Below are 26,956 nucleotides of genomic sequence, written 5' to 3'. Positions count from 1 at the left end.
TGCCCACAATTAAGAAAAGTGAATTTTATTGATATTTTAAGGCTAGTAAAGCATCTTCAGGTTTATATATTAAAGTTTTCCTTCAGAAATGTCGTGATGCGATACTGATACCAACAAGCATGTAATGCTTAACACTAATAGTTAAGAAATATTTGTTAAAATGAAAGGGTTTTGCATGCACACAAATATTTCAAATAGTCAAAAAGCTTGAGAAGTGTAATGGTAATGGCTAAGGCAACAAGGGCTTGCACATGCAAAGCCTGTCTATACAGCTGTATACTACACGTTCACTAATGCATCTGTACATACCTGTTAGATGACAACAAAAAGAAATGGGAACAGCACTACTCTTCTATCAAAGCTTCAAAATTCCCAAATACTATACCAGAAGTTAATCATTTAAAGGAAAAAAGTTCTCCTGAAATACCGTATCCATGTGGAACACATTAAAGTATGTTGCCCTCACACACAGTTTCATTTATGCAAAACAGTCTTTTTTAAGATTACTAAGAGCATGTACAGCTTGAACCTCAAAACTCAAAGGCTAGGACTGATGTGAAATTGTCAAATGATCTTCAGGCTTGGTTAAGCCTATACTGAACAACAGTCCAGGAACTGATTTAAATTCTAAAATGCATGGTGAAATCCCAGGTGGAAGCTATACCTTTCTACTACACAGAAGAAAGAATAAAGCAATTCATTTATTTATCTATCAGTAAATCAATGAACACTCTGGGATAACTGTGGTACCTATTCTCTAAAAAAGTATGATTTGACATCTGAAAGCACCAGAGTTTTAAACATGCATGGGGGTCTAAATGTTTTGTACTAAACAGGGTAGTGTAAAAAGATTTTTTCAAAAATCCAGGTGCTGCTCTCCCAACAAGCAATATAAGTTTTAGAAAGTAGCAGTGCTGGGAGGACAAACCTGTACTGTGCTTTTAGAGGTAGTTGTGTTTCTAGATCATGCTCCTTCAGGAGCCAAACTGAACAAATCCAAACATGCACTTCAGGAACTTTCCTGCAAATATTTTAATTCTTTATCTTCATAGGAAAAGTTTAAGTTCTCACACTAGTTCTCCTATGAAAATTCCTGCATTGACAGGAATAGTCTTTAGCCAAGAATGATGTCACACACCTGCATGCTTGATTTCTTTGTAAGAAGTCTTGAGGCTATAATTTGATTAATATACATCTTAATAACTCAGATCAATTGATCCAACAGAAAACCCCTAAAACATTCTCTCATCATAAACCTGTGCACTAGTTTTATGCATTAGGTAGGATTTATCCCACTAAAAAGTAAGTGAGCATAATGACAATCATTATGGCACATAAACCTTGGAAATCTAAGCATAGTCATCACTGCTATTATTTAAAACAGAACAAGGAACAGAAATAGATAAAAAGTAATTTTACCTATGACTGTATTAGTATTTAAACTAAGCAGAGAATAACAAGAATGATCTAAGTCTGTGAACTATGAGGGTTTGTCTGTGACCAATGAGAAGAAACTGGTGTAACAATCGTTATTGCTGTTCATCTTAAAAACCCCAGGTACCCTGATAGAAGCAGTGTGTGCACTGGCAGTAAAGCAGCTCTCCTGGAAAAGTTTTCTGGTTTCAGGGTTACAGCATATGTGCAAATTGCTACGGATTACAAAAGCAAATTGATCCAAGAGTTTCCATTTCAGAACTGTAAAGATGACAAGCTGCTAGAACACAAATATATGGAAAAGTGACCTTCTAATAAGCTTTTAGCTTATCTCTCTCTGAACTCTAGTAGCAAGAAACTTGAAACCTCCCCAAATGAATGTCCAAAAAAAAAAAAAAAATCAAATAATGTCATTCATTAAAGACATAAAAATTACCATGCAGCATTAAAAACTCCCTAGACTTACAACTGAAATTAACTGATGTATAAAGTAAGTTTGATGAGACATTTGCCAGCTTTTCCACATAAGCTTTAGGCACATATGTCTCTGAAGAAACTACAACTTGACTGGAAACCAGCCTAATGAAAAATTACAACTAGAACTAGCTTGATATGAAGAGGTAAAAGCTAGAATTAAAAACAATTAACCTGAAAAACAGAGTCAAAAAAATTGCCAAACCCAACAAACCAACTTCCTGATTCAGTTCTGGACTTGGCTTAGCCACAGCTGATCTCGGTTTGGTTTAGTTGATGTTCAAGTTAAAAGTTCATACAGCTCATGTCCACATCCATTTCAAGGAGAAAGGGAATAGGGAAAACAACTAGAACAAGCAACCCCAGAAGAGTTCTAGGCATGTATTTTCTTCAGGTTTGACTCAACCCCAGTTCTGAATCCCTTGTAGATCACATTCAAAAAAAGGTTTTTTGATGTATAATAAAAATTTTTTAAAGTCACATGCATACAAAAAACTGCTTCTATTTTGTCAGAATCCTAAACTGCCTCTGGTATAGCTAGGAAATACTAACTTATAAAAAGTTGTATTATATTGTACTAGTCGAGAAATCACATAAAATCTTGTAACTCCCACCAATATTAAGAGTTAAGATTGGTGTCCTATGTGAACTCAATTATGTAACTTAGCATGGAAAAATAACAGCTGTCCATAAGTTTTGGTGTTTAGTCATAAAATTACCAATTGTTTGATAATTTGGTACCAATATTGACATTCTTAATGGCTCCTGTCATATTTAGCAAACAGTATATCAAGCAAAGGTCTCTGAACAGTATAAGCCTCCACTGTGTACGGTTTTCATCATACTATAAAGCTTTTACTTACACATTTTATGTCTTCCAGTACATGGCCAAAGTTGGTTTCTCCCCCCGCCCCCAATACTATGATCTCAAGGCAAAGGTTGACTTTGTTTTTATCCTTGACAAGTACCTGATGACACTGTCTAGCAGGCCTTCACAAAACACATATACTGCATGCTTCACAAACTATAAATTGTCACCCAAAACATGTGAGTAATATACCTGGTTATGAATCACTGATAAATTCCAAAACACGATCCCAACTGGGAGCTTGTATCTGTTGAGCTAGCCTGAAAAGACAGTTTACAGTCTAGCTAGTGTAGAGAGCCTTGTCTCTAAATAGATGCTGCTTTAAGACGGGAATCTGAATTTCTTTTCTGAGTAGAAAAAAATAAGATGACAGAAACATACATCATATTCTTGCAACAGAACTGAAGGGAAAAATCTTGCATTTCCATTCATATTTTAGAAGATATGTAACTCTTACTCTATGAACTTTTTTTTAAAAAAAGTATTTCTAAATTTTCAATTGGTTTACTCAGGACATGCCATTTACTAAATTACAAATATGTATGCAGATAATGATGATCTACTACATAGACATTTTATGCTGGAACATACAGAATAGCAGGGTTCTTAATGAGGAAGAACCAATTCTTGCAGCCTTTTTTGGGCAAAACCTATGGAAGTGGCTGAGTAAGAGAATAATGTTTTCTTACTCCTTTCTATACTGAAATAATTTAATTTTTGGTTCTATCAATCTTGGGCTACAATGTACAGTAACAATATGCTGCTCTGCTGCATGCTGTCTGAACCCGAACTTAATGTAACTAATTAAGAACTTGTCCAAATGCATGCACAGGTTAGTATGATTTTTTTTTTTTTAAATACATTGTGGTTGTCTCCGAGAGAATGGGAAATATACTCAGTTTCTCCAAAACAAACACATTAAATACATAAGCACTTTTTCTAGGAAAATTTAGAAATTAAGTACTAGTACTCCCTAGGTTATTAGAGCTGTACAGTAGTTGAAAATGTCTTTATTCATAGAAAAATAAATTTAAAAGTATTAAGATACAAATGTTTTAACAATAAAGAATTCAATGAAGGCATATCTTTCAAAACAAAACCAAGGAAATATTAGTTCCTTGCATTTCTGAAGACACTAAATGCAGATATTAATGTTCAAGAAAGGGAGAATGCAAAATCCAAATCTTATAGTTCCAATCCTATAAATATAGGAAAGGATAGTTCTTTAATGTAACAGACTTATTTGTGAAAAATTACATAGCAATAATGCTTTATTATTTAAGCTATTGAAGTCTGGGCAACATACATTGAAAGAAGTACAAATAATGAGAAATAGTAAATGATAACTCTAGAGAAGTTATTTTCAGTTTTTAGAAAGACTGTAGCTCCAGCTGACCAAGATACTGGCAGGACAGTGGAGGGAAAGAGAATTAACTACATGGTTAAGAAATTAACTCTTTTGTACAAAACCTGCTTTAACATATTCCTAAATTGAATAGTCCAGGTAAATTCAGCTTTACAATCGTTGGCTTCAGAAACCAGTTTTGGCACTTCTGCCCATCTTTTACTTTCCTTAACAGTAATAAATCAGTGGCAGATCCTGGTTTTCAGTTCTGTATCATCTTAAGGTGGAAGCATTTCTTTTATGCCTAGCTCCCTTTGTCCCTTGGCAGCAAAGGATGGAAGACTATACAGAAAGCAGTATTTGGCTATTGAGCCTACCCCTCTCCGCCTGTCTGAAAGATTTTTTTTTCTTGTTAGGAAAAGAAATTTCCCAGAACTAAGAGAATTGGACCACAATCTCAAGGGGTGTTTTTAGTTTTGGTGGGGTTTTTTTGTTTTGTTTTGTGGGGTTTTTTTAATTATTTTTTTTTTTTACTCCAGGTCGTTCTTCCCTTAGCTTAGTTTTATTCCACTCTCCTTCATTAAAAAATGGGATGAGATTACCTACCTCTGCCCAAGGGCTGGAGAAAACTGGCATCCTAGGGAAAGGAACAATGTTATGCTTTTAAAAATCAGCTTTGTGTTATGTTCTCCAAATTCTTGGATGCTGTGAATGATGGAATAAGTCAGAGAAGCCCTCAGGTTAATCATGGTTCTGGTGGGCTACCTCCCTCACATAGGCACCCCACAGGGCTGTCCAATACACAAACACCTCCAATCTTAATCCCTATGAACATCATCTTTGTAGAAGTAAATTTTCATTTGTAACAGACAAATCACTGTCTTTTACGATGTTAAGTATTATTATTATTATTATTAATAATAATAATAATCTAACACTAGAGTTCTGAAGCTTTTTCTGCCAGAAAGGGGACCAAGCAAGGGAAGCATCTAGCCTCAGATCTCAAAAGAACACTAATTTTGACGAGTAAGATCTCAGGTCTGTAGACATCAGTAACTTCTGAGACAGCATCTCCTATTGCTTTTGATATTTATTCATTCAAAAAATGCAAAATACGGATACTATTACGGTTGGTTTTTTCCCTTCAAGTTTCTTTTAAAGATGCCATGAACAAGAAACACAATAGATGTGTGATGGATTAAAATTGGTTTCTAGAAGTAAAACAATTACTTAAAATGAACAAAAATATTTATGGTGAGTGAACAAGAAAAAAAAAAACAAGTTCAGATGTTCAAAAATATTTTATTGCCATGAGATGACTTACTTAAATAAGACGTGCGAAGCTTTTTCACAGACTCTGAATATAAGTTAGAAAGGCCGCACATGCAAGAAGCCACAGTCAGCATACCTTTATGAAGCAATGAGAAAAGGAAAGACGGAGACACTAACAGTACATTTGAGACAGAAAAGCCAGCAGAATAACTTGTATCACCAGGTTTATAAAATGCTCTTGCCATGCAGATCGTTAGTATTAAAATGTAAGATGAAAATATATGATTTCATGTAACAGTTATATTCATGAAGAGACACAGTTGTAACTCAGAGTTACGCAGATTCAATACATTAAAATAACAAAAGCCAAGAAAACAAAGCAAGTAATGTTCAACACTCCAAAAGGCAGTTTATAGTCTAAATGCATGAAGTGGAATTTAAGCTCTTTGTTCCCAAGAGGAATTAACGGAGTCAACCAGTAAAGTTATTTCTTTCTCTCTTAAAAAGTAATTTTTTAAATAAAGTTTTTATATATTAGAAGAAAATATTTTACCTGATAGGTTACCAACTGCATATGTTCTGCTCTACATTAATGATTTTTAGACCAGTTTCCTCAGTTGAAATAAGCTGACTGATGTTAACTGGATCTCTGTCAAACCAATGATTTACTAAAATACATCTTACAGCATCCACTTCAATTTGAATAAAATATTTCTGAAAGAACTTACCTGGACTTTATTCTGGATCTCTTAAAATAAAGCAACCAAGACTAGAGCATGAAGTTTTTTGAACAGATTATTTCCTATTGAAAAATAATAATTTGGGGCAGCAGTGACATTGTTTATCATTCTGTGTTCAGCTGTTTTCCAAACTAACTTAAAACTGTCCACTACATAACAAAGAGGAGAAAATAATTTAAAAACACTAAATTTTCCTTTTGGCAATAAAAAGCTTGGCATTTTGACTCAGAAGTCGCTTTCCTCCTCAGCTGCAAAGGAACACCCTTCTTGAGTATATTTTTAAATCAAAGTCCTTTTTTCAAAAAAGATTTAATTTACAATTTTGTATTTGGAAGTTTCTTTTGTTCATTTAAATCGAAGGCTTCCTCTCAAGCATAACATAACAGCATATGCAATGTAATGTTTTAGCTTATCAGGGACATTTCTAGTCAAAGTTTAAAACAGGAAGCAAGAAGATCCCAGCAGATACACCGGCTATCTGCAAACATTAATGGGTTTATACAAGCATGTGATATGGGTACAAGGTTTATCAGAAATACCAGGATACCTCTACTACTTCATGCTGTGTTAAGTTAAAATCTTGTAAACTGCGTAAATCCATTGTACATTTATAGTTATATCTATTCACACAGATAATGTTTTCCCATCTGCTTTTTCTTAAAGCATACATGCCACCAAAAAATAAGTAATGATATCAAGCATAAGTAGATTCCACTAAGCAACAGTTTTGAAGGAAACATGAAGTAACAAACCTGCAATAGTAACATTAGGGACACATCAAGAAGAAAGCATGAAACTAAAAAATGGAGAAAAGTATGCTTGTATTCAAAGAATATATAATATTAGTCCAGATAAGCTCAGAAGAAAGGCACAGTTGGTTAAAACAAGTTTTGGGTTACTCACCTCCAGACGGTTGCCGAGTTTTTCGGGGAGATCGTGGCTCCCTGCGATAAGGATCATTGGAGCCATACAGTTCAATAGTGCCTAGATTCAAGAGCACTGTCTTCTGGAGGTAATCAACCATCGCAATACCATTACAGTTTCCAAAAACTACTCTGGAAAAAGAGAAGTGGAAGGAAAGATAGTGCTAATCAATATTGGTAAAGTTTTATATCGGTCTTTGCTGCTGTTCAGCATTTTAAGACTTCTAATTTTTATGAATTACACTAAATTACGCATATTTATAAATTACTATTTTAGAATGCAGTATTGTTTAATTGTTGTCTTGTAAAAACATGTGACACTGAGTAGAACAGATCACCATCATTGTACTTGCCAATCTATCTGACAGTGCCTTAAATGACACTTACTCTTGGCTATAAAGTGCCAGGTGAGGAAGAGTGATACTGATTCGTTTCTGATGTTAACATCATCAGGATCTGCCATGACCCAAAAGGAATTATCTTTTAAGCACAGGAGACTGACTGCCTCTCGTGTTGCTGTGCAGCTTATGTGAACACACATGGAGACCTAATTTTTAATAGATAATTTTAAACCTCTTTAACAGAATAATGAAAAGAACTTTGTCAAATATACTTACAGGCCATATGCCGAGTTGACTGCTAAGCTGGTTATCTGTTGAGGAGGTTCTCCACTCACCCATACTAGCTGGATAACTAGCTCAATTTGGTAGCCTGGAGACTGCTTGAGAGGAGAATTTTTAACTCTGCAAAGTAAGCAAATGACTCTTTTTATGACTCTCCACAGTCTCCATTTTTTCCTTATGGGCTCAGAATTCATTAAATTCTACACCACACTGGAGTTCAGAAAGTTGGAAATTGCAAAAAATCAACACAAGCAACCAGAAAAAAACACATTGGAACTGGTCATTCACTTCTTCAAGGGCTCTTTTTATTCATTACCTAATTGATACTTAATTGAGCAATGACCACAAATACTTCATTTCTCCCCTCTTCAGAGCAAGGCATAACAGTGTTAACATGCTATATTGACTTGAACAGATAAAGGCATTCAGTGTCTAAAAGGAAGGTGTTACCCATTCTTTTCAGAGTTCCCAGAAGAACTCCGATTTAGAGAATGGAAGGGGGTGAGGGATGCATGTGGAAGAAGTGTACTGAAAAAGGAAACAAAAGCACAATGTACTGAGACAAATGCAAACAAAAAGCTGATGATACGGTAGAAAAAAGTGAAAGCAAGGTAAATTATTATAAAGGTAGCCAAGTTGTACGGAATGAACCTGGGAATGGGGGAATTGAAGCTCCTGGAAAGATTCTGTTTGCATGCTGATGAACAAACTTATGAATGTCCTCCAGGAAGGATTAGGTCTTTCTCATCTTTAAAGGTGAAAAAAGTTACACAGAATATAAGCTCCTCTGCTTCCTGAATTCCTCTTATTTTAACTCATTCATTCTCTTTAATGCATATTTTGGTTTGCCAATATTTTACAAAAATTCAAAATTTTCCAATTTCTCTACTCTGTCCAGTTTTCTTTAGAAAGACACTTCTGCAACTCTGTACAACCAGTAATATATGAAAACACCCACCCAGATAAAATAACCTCATCAGAATTAGTTATTTTCTAGATGGATGCACTCAAAGAATTAAAATCCAAGTTGGGACCTTAAAGCTTCAGAAAACAAAAAGTACATACATTTCTTCATTTTATATCTGAAAATGAAGTTCAATGTATATTGTGTAAGGAAAAGGTGATGGTATAGAGGCCTCATAATGCACTCTTGTAGAAGAGTAAAAAAAACTGTTGTCTTTTAGCTTTCATTTCTCAAATGAGTAAAAGTTCACACACAAAGAACCTTAAGGAAAAAACTCCCAATTTAAAAAAAAAAATCTGAAAATTGGTCAAAGACCTACACTGTGAGCACTACGAGGCATCATGCAAAATGAAGATCCATGAGAATGGGACATCTATTCGATTCTGTTTCCTGTTTCCAAAATACAAAGTACTTCCCTTGGAAAGTTATGAAAAAAAAAAATTTATAAGCATAGATAAAGTTACCTTTAAGTTAAGTTATTTGTAAGTATTTTCATTGCTTTTGATCTGGCTCTAAAAACCTAAGGCTCTGGAAAACTAACAGGTAAAATCTCTTCAGACATAATTGGCCTAAAGTTAAGGAGAGCCACAAAACATTAATTTGCCTATTCATTTCAATGGACAAGAAAATTTCAAAGTAACTATATGTTGCTGCTATTGAAAATATTTGCTCTAAAGCATGAGCATCTCTAATTATACTATCATCTATGCCAAAGTTTCCTAAAGCAGGCAGCAGTCATAAGGTAAGAGTTTTCAGATTTTATTTTTTTTTAAATCAACTTATGAAATTTAAAGAAACTAAGATTGCAACAATTTCTTAGAACAGATCTCAACTTTCAGATATTTGGAAAACGTTGCTCAAAGAAATAAAACATTTTCGCCAACAATGACATTTCTGTAATTATATCAAAGTACATATATTCTCGTCACATCTTCTTGTAAAGTTTTACACTCAACAAAAGTATAACAGAATATACTTACTTTAAACATGGAACATTATCACGAAGTCCATCAGATGAACTGCTACTAGTAGATGGATGAGACTGGGGAACAATGGACTGAGGATTGGAACCTGTGCCTGGAGTTGGTAAAGGTGGCACCTGCTCGCCATCTGGAGACTCAACATCATTTATTTCATATAACAGACGTACCTCCAGCATCTGTAAATTAAAGTAAAAAAAATTATCAATAAACTTTGCCTTTCAAAAAACTATATATGAAATAAATGAAGCGCAACGGAAGATACTAGTGATGAAAGTGGCATCCAGGACTTTTCCATCTTTTAAAAGATACCAGTAGTTTAATAAACACTGCAACCTAAACACACACATGTAGTCTTTGGAAATACAGAGTCATACTAACTACTACAGACTGAATATCTGAAGATTGCTAAAACTTGACAATCTAACCTATTTCCCAATGTTTAAAAGTTTGATGCTTAATGTTGGAAAGAAATTAAATATTGGATACGAGACCCATTTAATTATCATTCTGTGCACATAAAATTCTCAGCTATGAAGAGGACTTGTTTTATGTAGTTCAGGAATGCTAAACCTAAGATGAGCTGAAGGCATACAAACAGCTACACTTTATACTATTGTAGCACTGTACACATGGGACTTAGTTCAGTTTGATGCTGCATTGAACTAAACCATACATTTTAAAGAACTGTGGAGTTCATCGTGACTTCAGATTTCCTTCTGCTGGATCTATAACAATATTAGGATTAATTGTAGCGCAGTGTAAAGTTTTCCACTGTTTTATTCTCATCATCTGCAAAGTATAACTTAACTCATGGACTGAAAAAAAGAACCACACACTATTGTTTCTAAAGCATTCCTACTACTGAAGAATAGTTTGCTAGGGGCTGATTTGTAAAAATCATTTAGAAAAACCTATTCCCTCATAAGGGAATGTACTTGTACATAAGTAAACACCAGAAGGAAAAAAAATATGCTTCATCTCCTTCAACTGAGACTTATCTGAAGGGGGCAAAATAAGGGGCGGGGGACGGGACCCAACTACATTATGATTAATGCTTTACTTGGAACATACAACATTTTATAATTAAATGGCTTCAAGTTAGCTTTCAGCTCATACATTCAGATAAAGTTGCATGTGTGTGTCTGATTTAACAAAGGACTTCTCAAACTCTTGTAATAGAACTCATCATTGTATCTTATACAGAATAAAACAGTGACACTGCAAAGTCCTTAAGAGACCTTAGGGCACGTCCGGCATGCTTTTGCTCTTCCAGCTCTGCATACTGCAGAAGTTTTACCAAGACAAGTGGTAATTACTATGAATCAAGGAAAAAAAAGGAATCAACTCCCTAAAAGCTTTGAAAATTCTCCAACTCGACATCTCATGCACTTGTTTTCTTTTTACCCTGGATACAGCCAAGTTTTGATTCACTATTTGCTTTGATAAATAGAACAAAGAATGATTATTGGCTGCAAAAGCTGAAAAAGCTAATGAAAACCAAAATCTTGGTGTGCAATTTTCACTTTTTGCCAAATTTCATAATTTATTATTTTTCCTCCACAAAAATACATCTCACTTTGAGGCAATTGTGTTTGTCCATTTCACTAATACAATGAAAGACAATGAAGTAGTAAATTGCTACAACAGTATTCTTATAGCTAAATCCTACAAAGTTAAGAAATGGTTATACTAGTTACCGGAATGACTTCTGTTGTCACTTCCTGCTTGCTGAACCTGTAAATAATGACATGTGCAGAAACTCCAGCTATGCACAGCATTCTACTTTCTGGACACCATGAGATGATCTGAATAGCATATGGATCTTCATCTACTATATCTGTGTTTGGCCTGTCATCTTTATTCCGGGATTTTTCAAATACTTTGGCTGTTTTTAGCTTATAGAGCACTTGCAGCGTTACTAGGAACAAACCAGAAAAGAAAAAAAAAATTAGTTTTGATCTAAACAGGTATTTTTCTCTTGTTAATTTTTTTTTTTTAATTTAGAAACTTCCCTTCATAGATAAAGCCACTATATTAAACAAAAGAGGGCAGAATAGAAGCATTGAATACCTGTGTTCACTCTGCCCATGCAGTGCACCACTTGCCTAATGCAGGATCAGTTAGTATAAAATAAACCCCCCCTACAGCACCACTTTTCCTGATAGACATGTACTAAGCTTCAGTTATAAACTAAGCCCTCACAGCTTCTCAAGGCTTAACTATACTTAAGCATCTCTTTATAACAATAACATCTAGTTACATGTGCCATACCCACAACTTAAGCTTATCTATGGCAGAGAAAGTAAAGCTCCTTTCCTTTCTCCTTACAGTATTTCAAATCCGTGGCCTCTCACCTGTCTTCTCAGACTTAACAGCCCCAGTTCCTGTAATTTTTATTTTGTCCTGTCTGATCATTCAAAAGCGCTGCCCTCTGATCAGTCCATATTTTTCTTGATAGCGTTTTCCTAGAACTGTTCTAGTGAGGCCTTGTCACAGTTTAAAATTGTGAAAGAGTTACTCCATGTTGGTTTTACAGATATTCCCACTTATTTATCCCAATGATTATTTTTTTTGTGCAACACTGACACTACAATCCATTAGATCTCCATTTTTTTTTTTTCCCCCAGAACAAGTTTTGAGTGTAAATCATTGATCCTATATTCAAATAAATTGTCTTGGATGCTATTCAATGATTAGCAAGATCATTCTTAATTGCAATTCTAATTCTTTCTTACATTTTCTTTCAACTGCCTTGGTGTTGCTTTCAGACATCACAGACATATTCTCTAGTTAATGGCCCAAATCACTGCTACAAATACCAATTATATCATTAGGAAAACTTAATTTATAGCATCCTTTCTCCTCTTCCATATTTCAGTGCTTTTACCAGAATCACACTTCTCTAGCTCATCTGTAAGACTGTGCTATTGAGATTTAAAAGTTTTAAAATCAAGATACAGGATACTTGCAGTTTCTCCCTTAACAGGTTTATTTATCTGTTTTAGAAAGAAACTAAGTGCCTTTAACAGGATCTTTTTGACAGATCTATGCTGAATAGAATTTTTAAGTGCAGACAATCAATCAGGATTGTTGTCCCCCCCCCCAGGTTCTACCCCCACCCTAAAGTGAAATTAAAGATCTATAACACTCCAGATAATACTCCTCCTAGTTTTTAAACATATACATTGCATCTGTTCCCTCCCACACCCACACGCGCCTTAGCATTTTGGAATCTCACCAGTCTTCCACAAGTTTTCAAAGACAACTGATAATGATTCCAAGATTGCTTCAGACAGCTTTTAAGTACCAAGAGTAAGGTTAGTCAGAACTAGATTAATTAAAACATCTAACTCTCTGCAGTCCATTCTAATTTGAATTCTTACTGCATTTCTCACTGTTAGCTGTGTAGACCATCAGATGCAACTGACTCTTTAACTGAAATGTAAAACGGTATCAGACTCTTCAGACCTGTTCAGTGTTCCACCAAAGAAAAGTGTTTTGTCTTTACTGTTCTGCCTTTCTTCACAAATGCCTAGATCATTTTATTAGCACGAACTACTACTGGTTCCAATTCTCATTTTTGGATACTGTAATTTATGGGGAGCTGATATCTTATAAACACATGCCTCTCTCCTGTCTAAAAAGACAGAAATAACTTACTGAAATTCAATTGTACTAAAAAGGAATGCATTTGCCCATCATGCATCTCAATGCTCAATAATGTGCTTCTGAAGGTGCTTCTAAAAAATTTTAGAACTCTTCCATTCTAGCAGGTCCTTGGACTACCAGTGCATTTTCACCGAGGTGGTAAAAACAGTGAAACACTTAACTAAGAAATAATGTGAACTTTATTTAATTTTAAATCAGTTTCCTATGGAGTTACTGACTTTACATGAGGCAGGAAATAATGAGAATAACTAATCTGCAATTACATTCCATTAGAGAAATCAGTAAGTTTAGAAAACTCCTACTGCACAGGAAAAAAATCTCTACTGAAAACACTTACTTGCTGAGGCATCCCAAAACTTGATTGACCCATCAGCATGCCTATGAAATATTAAAAAATTAATAAGATGGTAAAATGGTTAGTTGGAGTGTTAGACCTCTTTGCTACCGATTAGAAAATATATGGCTAGCATTATGGTTTTTTTAGTATTCTTAGTGACACTTTATTTTCACAATTTATTGGAAGCAGATATTTTGCAAACATGCACCCCAATTACTTTGGACAGAAGGGATTAAAAAAACCTTTGGAGGCTAACTCCCTGAAATTCCTCTGTACTAATACTAATTTACGATTTTAAATACTGATTTCAGATACCTGCGTATCCATTAAGCAGTTTGGTATACCTTGCCATGTGTTATTTCTTAAAAGTTGCCATTTATTTGGAGTTACACTTGTAAAGGAGATGCCTAAATGTACTGTATTTCAGTGTAAATGAGTCACCTAACTTGTTTATTTATCCTTGAAATTGAGAATCAGATGACTAGACTTTTTTTCAGGACTGTCTCTCAACGTTTCTCCAATGTGTAGCATAAAGTGACAGTAATCCTCATTACGGTTAACGGGCTGTTCTAAAAAAAACTTTAGTAGTGCTCTCACTTTCAGTGATGCACTGCATGGTTACAAAATATATTTGGTTTATGCTCCTTAGAGCAGTATTAGAAGGATCAGTCTCAAAAAGAGATCAAAACAAACAGATTTAAGTATTTGGTTGTCCTTTTTGAAATAAAAAAATTGGCTTCCCTTTGAGAACTGAACTCAATAACTATTTAATGGACTTCCTGTGCTTTAAAACACTACTCAACTCTTTTCCAAAAGTTAAAGAATAAAAGGTAAGTTTCATCCAGCATATATTGATAGCAAGCAGACATAATCGCAATACCACATCATAGTAATAATCCCTGTAAAACACCTGCTATCATTTTGTTCCTACCTTCTCCTCCACATTTTGCTTTACTTTCCTTTTAACACCTCAGGAAGATTAGGCAAATGACTTGTCTGGTGAACATAATTTTTTAAATCATTCAAACCACTCTTGGAACATTGTTTTCTACAAGAGGCGCAAAATATTCTCACTTCTACTTAATCAGCTAAGAAAGTTATTACTACACTGTGGTGTCACTTACCCTGTAATAATTATCTCTGGATAACTCTGAGTGATCAAACCCCAGTTGCCTCCACTGATAGGCCATTCCTGGAAGATTAACAAATACACTGAGGAAGAAAATATCATACAGTGCAAAGTTAAGCCATTGAAATTACTGCAGATACTGCAGATTCCATTATTTCACATCTTCAAAAAGTGATTAGACATATCGACTGCAGAGAAAAAAAATAATCAAGGGCTATAAACAACATCCCTGCTCCAGGAAGTCCCTTAGCTTCCAGTGATACGGCAATCAATGGGAGCACATCAGGAAAGCATGACTATAGGCTTGACATATGCTATATCCTCCCTAGACATCTGCTATTAGCCACTGTCAAAGACAGGATAACAAGTCAGATAGATCTTTGGTCTTAGTATGGCCACTCTTATGTTGTTTAGAGCTGTTGATTTTCAGTATTTTCAAATACATACGTATGTAGTAGATGTTGTACCTTCTTACTGTAACCTTGACGTTTCTGTCGAGCACCAACTGAATAGAGTGCAGGTATGAGGTCCACAGGACAATCGGCAAAATATTCACAACAGGTAACCGGAGATTCGTGTATAGTCAAAGGATAGGGATTCTCAAATATAGGGTACCTTTAATGGATGAAAGGGGATGACTGTTAATCTAAGAAAAACTTTTTTTTTTAATGAGGAACACAAGTAAAACACTAAAGACTAAGTTTGCGTTCTTTTCATTTAGAGGAAAATAAATGCATATCAAATTAGATTATGAACAAATATACTATGCAGCTTTACTGCTCATCCAGTATGCTATCAAGGTAGTGTAGTACTCTAGACAGAACCTAAAGTTTTTACTGTTTCTAGAATATTTCTAGAACACCGCTATTCCCTATAGTTTCCTATTTTTAAGAGCTTACTATTTTAATTGCCTGTGAAAAACTGAAGTTACCAAGTCCTAGTTGTAGTAATGTGGAGCTACGAATTTATTTCTAACTCTTCAGTCTATTCCTCCAGGGAGAAAGATGGGAAGACTCCACTTCCCACTTTGTATTATTATACTGTTCTTGGACAAAGTCTTCCAGCACTTTTCATAACCTACTTGCAACTCCAAGATCACTTTCTGAAAGCTATAGATAGCAACACTCCATTACCAATTAGAAGCAAACACACACACACATATATATACTCCCCACCATCACCTCCATCAGAAAAGTCACAGAGCCTTAATGAGGGAAAAAAGCCAATAATAATAAGAGGTAAATACATCTGTGTTCCAAGAACATTTATCTCCAGAGAAATGCATACTATCCATACGTTTCCTCCCTGCCTTTTTTTTTTTTTTGAGAGGGGCCAAAAGGGACACAGCCTCTTAACTCATCTAAAGGAAAAATTATCAACAGATGAAAATATTCTGCATATCAATAACTTTATACAGACCTATCTGGAAAGCTAAAACAATATTCTAAAAATCAAATGGAAAAGAGGCTTAATTTTAACAAAACATGATAAATCCATATGACACAGGGCAAAAGGAAACCTCCTGTAGCAAAAAAACTATTAATTGCTTTTCAGGTGTGAAACAATTAATACTTTGCAAGTCATTTGTAAAAAAGACCATCGTAAGTCTTCTAAAAACATAGCTGCTGAAGATTTTTTAAAATTAAATGGAACAAGCCTTAACATGACTTCAAATTTCAGGCACTGCAAACTTTCACTTAAGAAAAAAAGCCTTGTACAAACCGTTTTATTTCAAGCTCATTAAAACTTGTTTTATTCATCTTTCAACATATGAATGTTGGAAGCTTAATGCCCTTGGTATATCAGAAACAAATTTTGGATACAGCATATGGCCATGTAAGATTGGGAAAAACTAAATGAAATTGTTCAGTAGCTGCAGAGATATTAGGACTAAACTTGACCTTCTTCCAAATTCAATAGAGTCTTCATTAGCTAAGGTATAACCATTGACTCTGAGGATACATATTTACAGGTTTTTGGTTTGCCCTAGAAGGATGTTCTTCGCAATGATTTTTTTAATTCATTGACCACTGGTGACTTTTAATCAGGAACACTACAAAGATCTTATATGTCTGGTTCCTCTGCTACTAATCCCTTAATAGTTAGTTTTTACTGCCTATACTAATTTCAAAATCCTTGATAGAAAAATTTGTAGGATCCAGAATTTTTAATCACCACTTAATAGATTATAAGGACTGTTCCATGGACAAAGTAACAGGAGACTCAAAATGGGTTAGACAAGTATTAGTTGTGAAAACTGTAATAGGATACTAATTTTAAGCAACCTCTTACCACAGTAGTAAACCAGGAAGTAGATGTTACCATTCTCATTTTACATATATGATATTTATTGCATCAGTATTGAGTTACTTTAAGCAAAACAGATAGCAATGCATTTGGCAATAAAATCAGCAAGTATTTATGTGGTAACAACAACACTCAGTGTCAGCCAAAATTACCTGCCTTATCTGAATAGTTGTTCCCCCTGCTCCCTTCCCCAAAATTCTGAGCTCCCCCATAGCACTAAAGAATCAGCTTCAAAATAAACTGTGATAATTAAAAAGCAGCAGTGATCAGTAATTTCTGTCAGTCAATCAAACCTGGAAAAAGTCACATAATATTCTACTCATCTACTACATATTAACCTGAGAAAAGTTGATCTATAAAGATACTTAGTTCTGCTGAAGAAACCTTATATTTAATATTCAAAATTTTATGTTCTGGACAGGGAGGTATTACAGTAGATTAAAAAGCTATAGAGCAGAACAACAGAGAACAACAGGCTGATCACTGCAGGCAACCATTAAAAAGACTACACAAGATTCTTACCCATTTTGTGCAAGGTCAATCAGTACTAAGTCCTTTTCTAGGAGAACAACTACAGCGTATGGTTCCTGAAAGTCTGAAAACAAGAAAGAAAAAAGTTACTTATTGGTAAATGTAGTTCTTGTATGCACAGCCCCAAGAATGTGAGCAGGCCTTGCACTCTATCACTCAGGAGTAGAAAACCCACTTAGATGTCTATAGTTTCCGGAGATATTTTATACACTCACTCCCCTGAATACTCCAAGTTAAGTCTGGAGAAGCCATATTCTCCCTTTAATTCAATGTTCTCAACTCTCTTCCAGTTTGCTAGAACCATTTGAATAGCTCAAATAACAGGAAAAGGAACTTGCAGAGGAACTTGTATAAGCAGTATTCTTGAGAAAGAGCCAATTACTGAACAATAACATCCTCCCCCCCCAAACTGCTTTTCCTCTTATTCAGTGGGGTTTAAGTTCTAATTGCTTACAAAATGGATTGAAAGACAGCTGACTTGACACTAAAATAAGAAAATTGAAGGAGTTTCCAAAGTTTATCTTTCCCTTTTTCAGGCAGACCTCAATTCTGAGCTAAGCAGTTTTATATACTCTGCTGGAAGTTGACAGCTAAAAACATTGAAGTCATCGGCACTATTAAACTGGGACAACTACCTAAACTGTGATAAAAAAAATCCCCTTCTACAGAAGGGAGATTACAGGTTAGTCATGAACTTCATCTGAGTACTGGAATGAATAAAGTCACTAAAAGTTAAGAGTACTGCACAAATGCTAATCAAGATTTAGCATTGACTGGAAAGGTCTTATGTGCTTAAATAAATATTAATGAACACATCTGCTGCAGTAACTACAGCTTAAAATTGTAATGCTACTTTTTGTCTGCATGTGCTTTCGGGATTAAAAAAAAGGAAAAACCATGGAACCAGTAATTGGCATTCTTCTAGAAGCAAAATAGGTTTTATAATAAACTATTGTATTATGATGCTTCGGGAATAAAACATACTTCAGACAATGGGGATAACAGATGTTGCTGCTGCAGTCTGATCCCCAGAGATAAAACAGAAAGGCAATAGTAAAGAATATTCTGATGGGATAAAACTCCAAAGAGAAGAGGTCAAGGTACTGAGAAAAATCTTTCCAAAGCCTACCATTAGGATATGGTGTTTCACAGAGGGTTAGAAAATCAACAATAGAATAATCCATTTCTAGCACAGCAGTACTTTTTCCATGCATAACTGTTAAACACGGTCGTCTTCCTACAGTGTCATATGACAAGCCTCCTGAGAGAATGATGAAAGGCTCCCTGGAATAAAGCAGAGGCATTTAGGATCACACCAAGATAATACATTAAAAGAGACTGGGTGAATTTTGTAACCTTATTATAAGGTTCAATGAGATATCATTAAGCAGTGATACATTAAGGATAATGCAAACCAGCTCTCCATGCAATTTGTAGCTTGGGTATGTGTTTCAAAACCTAAAAACCGAGAGTTAGAAGACTATAATTCGTCAGACCTTTTGTTCTATATTGCTTATTTAACCAATCTTTGCAACTGCTTCCAAAGACAAGATTTTTTTTTTAAATTTAGTTAAACTTTAGAATTGTTTCTTTTCTACTGAACTGCAGATTCAGATTTGCCAACAGCCCCATTTATCCATACTATAAAATATTCTAGCAGGATCAGGAAGAAATAGTCCCATTTTCTTCCTGTACAGAATCATCCTAAATTTTGAAGGACCAACATTTTTGTAAACAGTGTAAAGTAATTTTGCCATCACAATAATATGACTGTCTTGGAAAAGCAACTGGCTGCTTGATAAGCTCCGAAGACCTAACGTCTTTTAAGAAGCAAAGACATAAATAAATGCCCATAGCTGTCTCATTACACACTTACTTTAGACATTTTATACATTCCCCCTGCCCCCAACACCACACACAAAATTCAAGGAACTACTCTGCCATAGACTACTCCTCCTGCATAATTAAATGGCTGAGTATAGCAAAGCAAAAATATTTCTTCTAGTCTTGAAAAAAGGTTAGAGGCTTCCCTTAAAATTTTTTTAAAGTCTTTACAGAAACATACTTTTAAACACATCCACATTTGCTCTAATATGTACAGAATATGTGGTTTAGTATTTAATTTATTGAAAAACAAGATGAATATATTTGTTTTGCTAGGTATTTTCTTCTTTATCAAACGTCATCACTCATTTTAATACTGTTTATGTTTAAAATAGGGCATAATACCTTTTAAAGAGCAGACTGTTTATAAGTACACAGCTCAAGAAATTCCACCTATTATTGACTATTGCCTCAAATTCCAGGTTATATTTCTGGAGGAAAAATAGGCACTTAAGAGCGTGAAATTCCTCTGATCTACTTTTATGCTTACTTAGGTAAGAATCCTACCCCTTTGTTTATGTCTACCTTGGAAGCAGCTACTATGTCAGTATCTGGAAAAAATTTGTAGGGGGGGAAAAAAACCCAAACCATCCTGACACGTTGTGAAAAAGAGGCTGAAGAGATCTTTTATTTTTTGTCTTTTTCTATAACACCGTATTTCCCATACTGTCTAAACGGCCTTCACTAGTTAGCATTTGAAACACAAAGTGACAGATTAGGTACATCTTTCTTCTTGAAAACTGTGTATGAAGGGTTTAGTTTATGCACATGCTGCCCTTCATGAGTTTAAGGCTTGGCTGAAATGTGCTCTGTGTTTGTAGCATTAAAGGCAAAGCAGACCGAGATAAGCTTTCAATTTCTACAGTTATTGCACAATCTGCCTGATCCTTCAGAAAGCCCTATGACTGAAGAGTTGATAGCATCAAAGAGTTCTGCTGGCTGAGGAAGAGACCTCAAAGGAATGGCCATAAATTAGACCATGGATCCACCAAGTTCAATATCCTGCCTCCAACAGTAGCCCAAAGTTTATTTCTAGAAAAGAAGTAAGTTTTCTCCAAGTTTTCATTTAATCTCAATTCTTCATACTGGAACTTCAGACAATCTTTTATGGTCAGGTCCATGAAGTAAATTCAGGAAAAGGACAAACTTAAATTAAAGCTGCTATTTTTCAGGATGTCAATGAAGAAAAAAAATACTGGTGTGATATACTTGCAGTATCTCATTGTGCTGGAATGATTTATTGTAATATTTTTTGTCTACTTTTGTCTATTTTTTAAACAATAATGCTGCCAGGACAATTTGTAGTAATTATTAGATTTGCAGGTTCACCAAGATCAACTGACAACAAAGTGACAAATTTCAGTTTCTAAGTTTCACACATCACAGTGAAAACTGCATGCTGGTTTCTCCTGGTTTTATTTCTCAAGGTAATCACATTGCTTTGGGCAGGCTTGCCAGAGTCTGTATCCTTATGAAACAAAGAATGGAAGAGCTAAAAACAGATCACACTGATCTGTCACACGGATTTTTCACAGATGAATCAAGGATTAAAGTTGACTTTAGTCTGCCAGAAAGACTAATACAGGTTTGTGTATGAACTTTTAATATTTTTATGAAACCATGGATTTACCACGAACACAAGCTGTGTGTTTTCTAATTAAATATTTAGTGTTGTCCTTCAGTTGTGATACATATTAAAAGGTTAGTGCACATGAATGTTAAATAGAAAGACATAATTTAGAATAAAAAAAACGGTACTGTACATAATAGATGAGATTGCTCCAACTTTGATAGTTACATTTGACCTATGTGAAACAGTAGAAAACATTTAACAAAAAGCAGTGCTCAGCTATTAGAGAACTCATATATAGCATTTTTAGCAGCTGCTAATACAGAGATTCTTCTTTGAAACAGTTCTGCTTCAGCAGGCTTGGAAGCAATCCCTTTACATTAATTTCCTCATCAGTTAAATCTGTAAAATCACTTGGAGAACACTATAAAAAAATTCACTACATGGGAGGCAATGTTTCATTGAAAAGAATTTCAGAAAACACAGTATTAGGTCTTGCAGCATATGAAAACATAATACAACTGAGAGCTGACTGGCTCACAAGCCTGGAGGAGGTTTCTGCTCAATTTTAAAAGTAAACTGTCAAATGTTGGGCAGTTTCTAGCAATCTGGATGTGAGACAGAACAGTATATACAGAAGCCAGGCCATTGGTACCAGTTGGCTTACTTTTCAAACCATGGGTGAATTTGTCAAGTTAATCCCTAGTAGTAAAAGTAGAAAAGACTTCAAGAGTTAGTTTAGCTTAAGACTAGAAATCTTGAAGTAGTAGCAAAGATAAATTACAAATTCATTTTAGGAATTGTGCTTTTGAACCAACAAGCTCACACAAAAAAAATAGTGCTGTTCAAACTAAATTAACAGATCAAGAACTTTTACTTATCTGGAGACCTTGTTGTTGTTATTATTATTGTAACCCCTGGTTCCCAATTATATACATCCATCTTGCTAAGAGGTACTGTCTGCAGTTAGTCAATGACAGCTGCATTAGCTACCAATACTTTTTTTTTGTTTTGTATTGTTTTTTTGTTTTACAGGGACACTTTTGAACTCTAATTTATACACAGAGCTCTAGTAGCAAAGAATAAGCTTGGGCAATTTTACCATAATGCTAACATCAAACAGAGTAAATACTGTAAGGGACTGAATCTGGAGGAGCGGAAAATGGCATTAGGAAGCTCAAGAGCTTCTCTAATTTCACTTCAGACAGAAAAGTATGCATAAAAGGCAACATGGAAACCATATCAGGAAGCTCAAAAGGTAAACTACCTTTGGAACTCACTGCTTCAAAAAGGGATAGAGTATTTTAGATGAACTTAAATGGCTGGGGAATAATGACATTATGCTGTGGGATTGAAAAATTATGCCAGTTTGCTCAAGGAATATATCAAGAACTTGCCTTTTCTACTCCATAGCCCACGTACAGGACTGCCAATATTAAATAGCCAGAAGTAAAGGTACAGACATACTACTGCTGTAGGGTAAACAACTTTGGCTTTGGAGACTTCACAGGCACTATCTGCAGTAGACTTAAAAACAAAAAAACCCCAGCAACAGATAAACCACAGACTGCAAAGATAAATAGGTAGTCTGTAAGAACCAGAAAAAGGCTCACACTGTCCTGTTTCCCCCGACTCCAGCTTCATAATATGGAGAACTTAATAGAGGAAAAAAGTGAGAAAGGATTAATAAGAGCTGCAAAAGTAGAAAGAATAGTGTCTGTAGCCCCTACTACAGGTTGCAATCAGTTATGTTCCTTCCTTCTGTGTGGTTCTGGACACCTTTTCTCAAAAAAACAGTTTATTAGAATTAGAACCAGAAAAGAAAACAAGTAAGATCACATCAATGAATTGTTTTCTGCATGAGGAGATATTGAAACAAATCTAGATCCTAGACCACTCTGGATAAGGAAGGAGCAAGAAAGAAGAGGTGACAAAGATGTTAAGAGTTCCATACAGAGCACGGAAAATGTGAACATGGAATGGTTACTCACTGTTTTTCACAATAAAGAAGTTAGGTGAAATAACTTAAATATACATTAAACAATACCTCTTAAAGATGTTGTAAGCTTTTTTGTTTTCTTTTCTTTTGTGGGTTTTTTTTTGGTTTGTTTTTGAAGAACTGTTAGAGCAGACTGTTACAGAAGCAATTTTGATTTGTTTCTTATATTCTTTCAGTAGCTAGAAAAAATTTGGTCCTGTGCAGAAATTATTCTCCTCTGCACTACAGAAATTAAACCATAAACAACAAATGATAGTGCTTTACCTAAAAGTCAAAATTGTATCATGTTCATACCTAACCAATTTCAATTGGTAAAGAGAAAAACTCAAAATTTTAAGCATTGAAAGGTAGTTCTGCCTTGCCTTAAAATTCTTGTAAGACTACAATTGATACCGAAAATTCAAGTATGAACTGAAGTACATGCAGAAGTTAACAAATGGAGATTTTCAGTGCACTGCTTCACCACCAGTGCAGATTGCGGTTTTTGTGGGGGTTTTTGGTTTGTTTTTTTTTTTTCTTTTTAATTGAAGTTCTGGAAGAGTATCACAACAGTTACAGATTTATAAGTGCACTGAAGATGAAGAAAATATTAGAGAGAAAATACTAAACCGAAATGCATCAAAACATTCAGTTTGGATGAACACTGGAAAATGAGAGGTGTAACAAAAGCCCACACTAGGAAAAAGTAGTCTACCCAAAGAGCTATGTATTCTTAGAAATTATACTAGAATAAGCTCCTCTTTAAACTGTGTGAAAAGTCAACTAGTTTTCACATTGTAATATTATAATTACATAGAACAAGCTTCAAACTAATCTTTTCCTTCAGAATGACTATTCATAACAGAAGGCTTTTGATTGCAGAAATTGTAACTTGCTGAAGCTGAGACTACTTTTGCTTATCTGTATCTTTCTTTAGATCAGCTTTTGACATTTCAGTTGGAAAAGAATATGCAGGCAGATGTAGACTGCTACAAGTAAAATATGGCTTTCCAATTGATCATAGATGTTCATACATCTGGGAGTTAGCCACAGTCTTAAATTTCTCTTTACCTCATATTAGCAAACAATAAAAATACACAAAGCTACTGATACTGTATGTATGGGTATACTAACATATAGTAGAAAACTACATTACATCAAGTAACAATCTTCTATAGATTTGAATGTCTGGAAAGCAAATTAAAACAATACATAAATCCCCCCAAGTAAAAGAAAATTTAAAAAATAAAAAAAAAATCAACCTTTACAAATAGCTGAGCAGGTTTCATTTATATTTTATCTTTATATCGCACTTTTTACTCAAACTCTTTAAACCACTTCAGAACCATAAATAAAAAATTCCACACAGTTCATGAAATCCTTCAATCCTAATGGCAGTGTTGGTAACAAAACATGCTACTCAAGACACTGCAACTCCATCTGAGCCTCTTGTTGCAATTACTGCTTCGTTACATTCTCAATGTGCATAATTAGGCACAATTCACTGCATAAATTACAGCACTCTACCAGAAAAGCTTCTGTCAGTAATATTTTTAGGGGAGGAACACATATTCAGAATTTAGAATATTTGCATCAGGCTACTATTTGTCAAAGTTCAGTTTTTCAGGTCTGTGCTTTAGTGTCTTCTGTGCTTCAGCAGCCTTTTTTTCTTTAATATTCTCAAGAGATTGAGCAAAAATACATGAGTTTAGTAGCATGGAAGAAGCATATAGATAATGCGTTAGCAGTATCTTTACCTAAGTTAAGGTTTGTATATAGTAGTTTGTTCACACATGTTTTTGTAGTTTATTCAGCAATTTACCTGATTTACCAAAACTATTTCAGCTGTTTTACCATAGCTTAGCACCATCAAGATATGTATCCCAACAACTGGAAAACAAAGTACCTTCCCAGAGAGCTGCATTTATTTTACATATGTTAATTTTGCATACAAAACAAGTCTTACCCAGCTCTAGTTGTTTTATATTCCACCTTAAGAATAGGTTTGCAGGGTTCTGGCTTCTTTCCATCCTTCAGCTGCTTTCCTAAAGTAAATTATTTTCTTATATTAGTCTTACAGTTCCATAACATCATGACAAATTATGAAATTCATTATGCAACTTGCAGAGTAGGACATTCATACAAACATATATTCAATACCTCCGACAATTATGGAGTATGCCTTGGAATAATACCATTAAAGATTTGTTAAAACTCAATACAACAACCTAGAATATTTAGGTCTAGGGTTTTTTTTCATTGGTGGGGTTTTTTTGTTTGTCCGGGTTTGGGTTTTTCGGTTTTTTGTTTGTTTGTTGGGGGTTTTTTTGAAGCATTGTAGAATATTTGTTTTCAAAACCAAAACAACTTTTTTAGGGGAGGATTATAAGTAGCACTAAGATTTAAAATTATCTCATGTCTACCATTTTGCAATCAAAATTGGTCAGCTTACAAGTAAAAAGAGGTTTATTCTGAGTGGTATCCTTAAAGGCTAAGACCTGAATTTGAACATGAAGGCCTGCTCTCTCAGCTGTGGACTATTAGCAACTAAAGCTTCTACAGATACAATTGCCCATGGAGTCAGTAGAAATTAAGAGTACGGTGTAAATATGCATTTTTTCTACCTGAACATTAATAGAAATGTGAGCCTCTGGACTTGCTAGAGGCTCAGAGAGGCAAACCAGGATGCTCAACTACACCATCTTGTACTACAATTACAACATAACCTCACAGATTATCCTATTACATTCACACTTAAGTATCTGAGGTAAATAAGTTCCTAAGACATGACTTAGACACATACACACCATGCAAACCTGGCATTTGTATAGAACTTTTTTTTGAAGAGCAGCAGCATATTTCACAGAAGAACAACATGCAATGTTAATTTCCTAGATTAACATGAATGCAAGTCTTCTGAGAAGTGGAGAAGTGGGAACATCTTACCAGATGCTAGTCTTACTCTGTTACAAATCTTTCCAAGAATTTATATGGTAATCTACACATTTATACATGAAACAGATGCTTGCTTATATGTATTTTAAACAACATATGGGACTGTAATGTCAAGCAAAAAGCAAGCCCTGCAAAATATACATTAGTTAATTTTGAGTTCAATGCCATTGTGTGAAAGGCGAGCTTAAAGTTCAGAGATTTAGACAGAACTGCAGTGATTTGGATTCTTATTTCATAAAGACTTTTTTTAATGAAATCAATCAGAATTTAGTATGACAGAGAAAGTTTTTTTACTTGCACTGCAAGTGTATTTTTAATACTTGGTTTTGCAAAACACACTTCTATTAAAAATAAGCTCTCTCTGTTTTAAGAGCTGTCAAACACAGTGGGTATCCATTTTCATCTTACCATGTGGAGTGATTGTCTGGAAAGGTTTGGTAGGAGATTTTACATTCCATATGGTCAAGGTACCATCTGAATGGCTACAAATAAATTGTTTTCCTTCATGATGCCAAGCCACAGAGTGGATAGCCTATGCAAGAAAAGAGAAGAAACAGAACATTGTAAGTTGAGTATCTTAGCATTGTTTTATCCTTACTCCTTCCTCAATGACATTAGACAGCAAAAGGAAATTAGAGAAAGTACTAATTAAATCATACTGCTTTTAGTACATCTTAATTTACCCATGGTAAGTTTTTGGTTCATAAGTACTTCTTTCAGATATACGTTATCCATAAACATGTCACTACAATGAAGACAGTATTTTTTAAGGGGAACAAAATCCTCCTCAGTGTAATATTAACATTTTTTTCAATGGATAACATGCACAGAATAACTGCAAGCATTTATTTGAGCTTTCTAACCAAAATCTTTTTTATCAGGAAAAATACACTGTCCATACAAAAAAACCAACAACCCTATCTACTTCATGGGATTATTAGGAATGGCATTTTGAGATATCTATGTGGAT

General features: G+C 34.6%; 1 protein-coding gene across 14 annotated transcripts in view; it reads right to left on the bottom strand.

Annotated features, from left to right (window-relative positions):
* STXBP5 (syntaxin binding protein 5) overlaps positions 1-26,956 on the bottom strand; it is a 120,377-nt gene that overhangs the window by 30,764 nt on the left and 62,657 nt on the right. For 8 of the 14 annotated variants that reach the window (XM_069786952.1, XM_069786951.1, XM_069786954.1 and 5 more), the window contains 12 exons: positions 26,395-26,518; positions 24,998-25,076; positions 18,729-18,883; positions 17,591-17,663; positions 15,229-15,376; positions 14,757-14,824; positions 13,633-13,673; positions 11,324-11,544; positions 9,624-9,802; positions 7,674-7,799; positions 7,037-7,188; positions 5,446-5,529 (listed from right to left, as the gene is read on the bottom strand). In XM_069786952.1, coding sequence (XP_069643053.1) covers positions 5,446-5,529; positions 7,037-7,188; positions 7,674-7,799; positions 9,624-9,802; positions 11,324-11,544; positions 13,633-13,673; positions 14,757-14,824; positions 15,229-15,376; positions 17,591-17,663; positions 18,729-18,883; positions 24,998-25,076; positions 26,395-26,518 — 1,450 coding nt within the window. The remainder of the gene's footprint in view (positions 1-5,445; positions 5,530-7,036; positions 7,189-7,673; positions 7,800-9,623; positions 9,803-11,323; positions 11,545-13,632; positions 13,674-14,756; positions 14,825-15,228; positions 15,377-17,590; positions 17,664-18,728; positions 18,884-24,997; positions 25,077-26,394; positions 26,519-26,956) is intronic. The other 6 variants (XM_069786957.1, XM_069786955.1, XM_069786963.1 and 3 more) reach the window with 1 other exon arrangement.

Source organism: Haliaeetus albicilla, chromosome 7 (assembly GCF_947461875.1).
Source record: "Haliaeetus albicilla chromosome 7, bHalAlb1.1, whole genome shotgun sequence".
Classification (NCBI taxonomy): Eukaryota; Metazoa; Chordata; class Aves; order Accipitriformes; family Accipitridae; genus Haliaeetus; species Haliaeetus albicilla.
The sequence above is the reverse complement of the archived record's forward strand: the minus strand, read 5'-3'. Positions and strand labels throughout refer to the sequence as shown.